We start from the raw sequence: 2,102 nt of genomic DNA on the forward strand, positions 1-2,102 counted from the left end.
GGGGTGGGGGGGGGTTGACGGCTCGCGCATGCGCACAGTGCTTTGGAGGAAGGGTCCGCCGGGTCTGGTGCAGGCGCACAGCGCACGCCTGCTCCTCAGCCCTCTTCAGGACCCTCCCCCTTGCTCTGCCCGTGCAGGCTCGCTCTTTGATGGCCCCCGTTTTTCCTTCCTTGGCTTTTGTGTTGTTTTTTTTTTTTTTTTTTGCGGTACGCGGGCCTCTCACTGTTGTGGCCTCTCCCGTTGCGGAGCACAGGCTCCGGACGCGCAGGCTCAGCGGCCATGGCTCACGGGCCCAGCCGCTCCGCGGCACGTGGGGTCTTCCCGGACCGGGGCACGAACCCGCGTCCCCTGCGTCGGCAGGTGGACTCTCAAGCACTGCGCCACCAGGGAAGCCCCAGAACCTTGGCTTTTGAAAACAAGCGTTCCAATTCTCCCTGGGGGCCAGAGCCCCTGGGTTTCCAGTATCCAGACCCTCCTTGTCCGCTTCTTTCTGGAAGGGCCTCCAGGAAGATAAGATGCCTCGTTGATTTCTAAACCTCATGGACGGTGGTCTGTACGTGCCACCATCTGAGTCTTCCTGGCCGCGTCTAAGCCTGGGATCTGATGGCAGCTGGTCCTCACTCTGGTCCCATCCTCCCAGCGGGGAGAAAAGAGCCACGGCTGGATGTGCCTCTGAGGGCCCCCCGTGAGGTTCCCCGCGGGGATAAGAGGCCTATCCGGAGTCCGGCCTCGCCTCCCGCCAGGTGTGCCAGTGTCGCTTCGGGGAGCGCGTGGCCCTCCACCAGCCACCATTCTGTCCTCCCTTTCAGCTCGAGCCTCCGGTTCATGCGGCGGCCCCTGCGCTCCAGCCCAAGTCCCGTCGTCCTCAGGCAGCTGGAAGAAGCAGCCAAGGCTCGGGAAGCGGCCAACACGGTGGACATCACCCAGGTCATGAGCAAACTGGATCGCAGGAGCCAACTCCGAAGAGAGCTGCCTCCCCAATAAATCCACAGTTACTTATTTATTCCGGGGGGTGGGGGAGAGTCTAGAGGGCTCTGCGCCCCATTCAGGGGGCGGTGGGCCAGTCGGGTTCACCCCCGATTCCTCGGACCCCTGTCTTGGGCTTCCTCCTACCCCCCCCCCCCCCCCCCCCCCCCCCCCCCCCACCCCAGATCGCCAAGGGGCCGGGTGGGCACGGGGGAGGGGGGCTGCACCTGACTCCGTTGCTGTGACATCGCCTGTCTTACCCTCCGGAGTCCTTGGGGGTGAGAACCAGAGAGAAAAGCTGCCGCCATTGGCGAGAAGGGCGTGGTTAACTGCCCCCAGGGTGTCGTTCCGCATGTTTGTTTCCAGTAGCGTCCAGAAGCTCCTCCTCCCGTCTCTCCAATTTAGACTCTGACTCTAAAGCAGCCAGGGGCTGGCTGCAGGGCTCCCCTGTAGATGCCCTTTCCTGGGGCCCCTCTGTCACACCTGCTTGGAGAAAGCTCTGCTGAGACACTTCTTTTGAGCTTTTGTTCTTAGTCCTAAGTTTTGAGGGTTGGTGGGCTCTCTCCTTCGCTTTTGCCACCCCATCCCCCTTTTACATGACGCCAGGGGAATTAGTAGCTTGTGGGAATGAAGGACTTAGGCCAGAGGCCTCCAGAGAAGTCCAGGTAAAATGGAGCATCTTTTTGGTTAAAGGACGAAGGTGCCGATGTCTTCATTCATGGGAGGAGGGACGGTTGGAGGTCTGTGACATTTTCAAAATGAGTCAGGGTCAAAGATAGTACTCTTTGGGATATTATCTAGATGTTGGTGCTTCCCTCCTCCATAGCTTTAGATTAGGCCAGCCTGTGGTCAGGGGTGGGGGGTGGGGTGGTCAGGACAGTTCCACCTCTGACCTTGGAGGCCTAAAGGTAATTCTTGAAGTTGGGTTTGCTCCTGTACACCTGTGTAAGAATGCAAAAGAGATAAAGCAAGTGGATGAGCAGGTACCGACCTTCTACATCAAAAAGAGTCACTCAGCAAATTAACTGAGCACCTCTTATGTGCCAGGCATTGGTGAATAAAATAGACATGTTCCCTGCCTCGTGGAGCTTATAGTCCAGGACTGACAAAAAACATAAGGAAGCCAAGTGTATCAG

The 2,102-nt window shown here is 58.7% G+C and overlaps 1 protein-coding gene across 1 annotated transcript in view; it reads left to right on the top strand.

Moving 5' to 3' along the window:
* Window positions 1-984, top strand: part of RGS9 (regulator of G protein signaling 9) — a 56,910-nt gene extending 55,926 nt beyond the window's left edge. The window contains exon 17 of the mRNA XM_007455282.1: window positions 810-984. Coding sequence (XP_007455344.1) covers window positions 810-984 — 175 coding nt within the window. The remainder of the gene's footprint in view (window positions 1-809) is intronic.
* Window positions 985-2,102: the final 1,118 nt, after the last annotated feature.

This window comes from Lipotes vexillifer, unplaced genomic scaffold (assembly GCF_000442215.2).
Source record: "Lipotes vexillifer unplaced genomic scaffold, Lipotes_vexillifer_v1.1 scaffold664, whole genome shotgun sequence".
In the NCBI taxonomy this organism is placed as follows: Eukaryota; Metazoa; Chordata; class Mammalia; order Artiodactyla; family Lipotidae; genus Lipotes; species Lipotes vexillifer.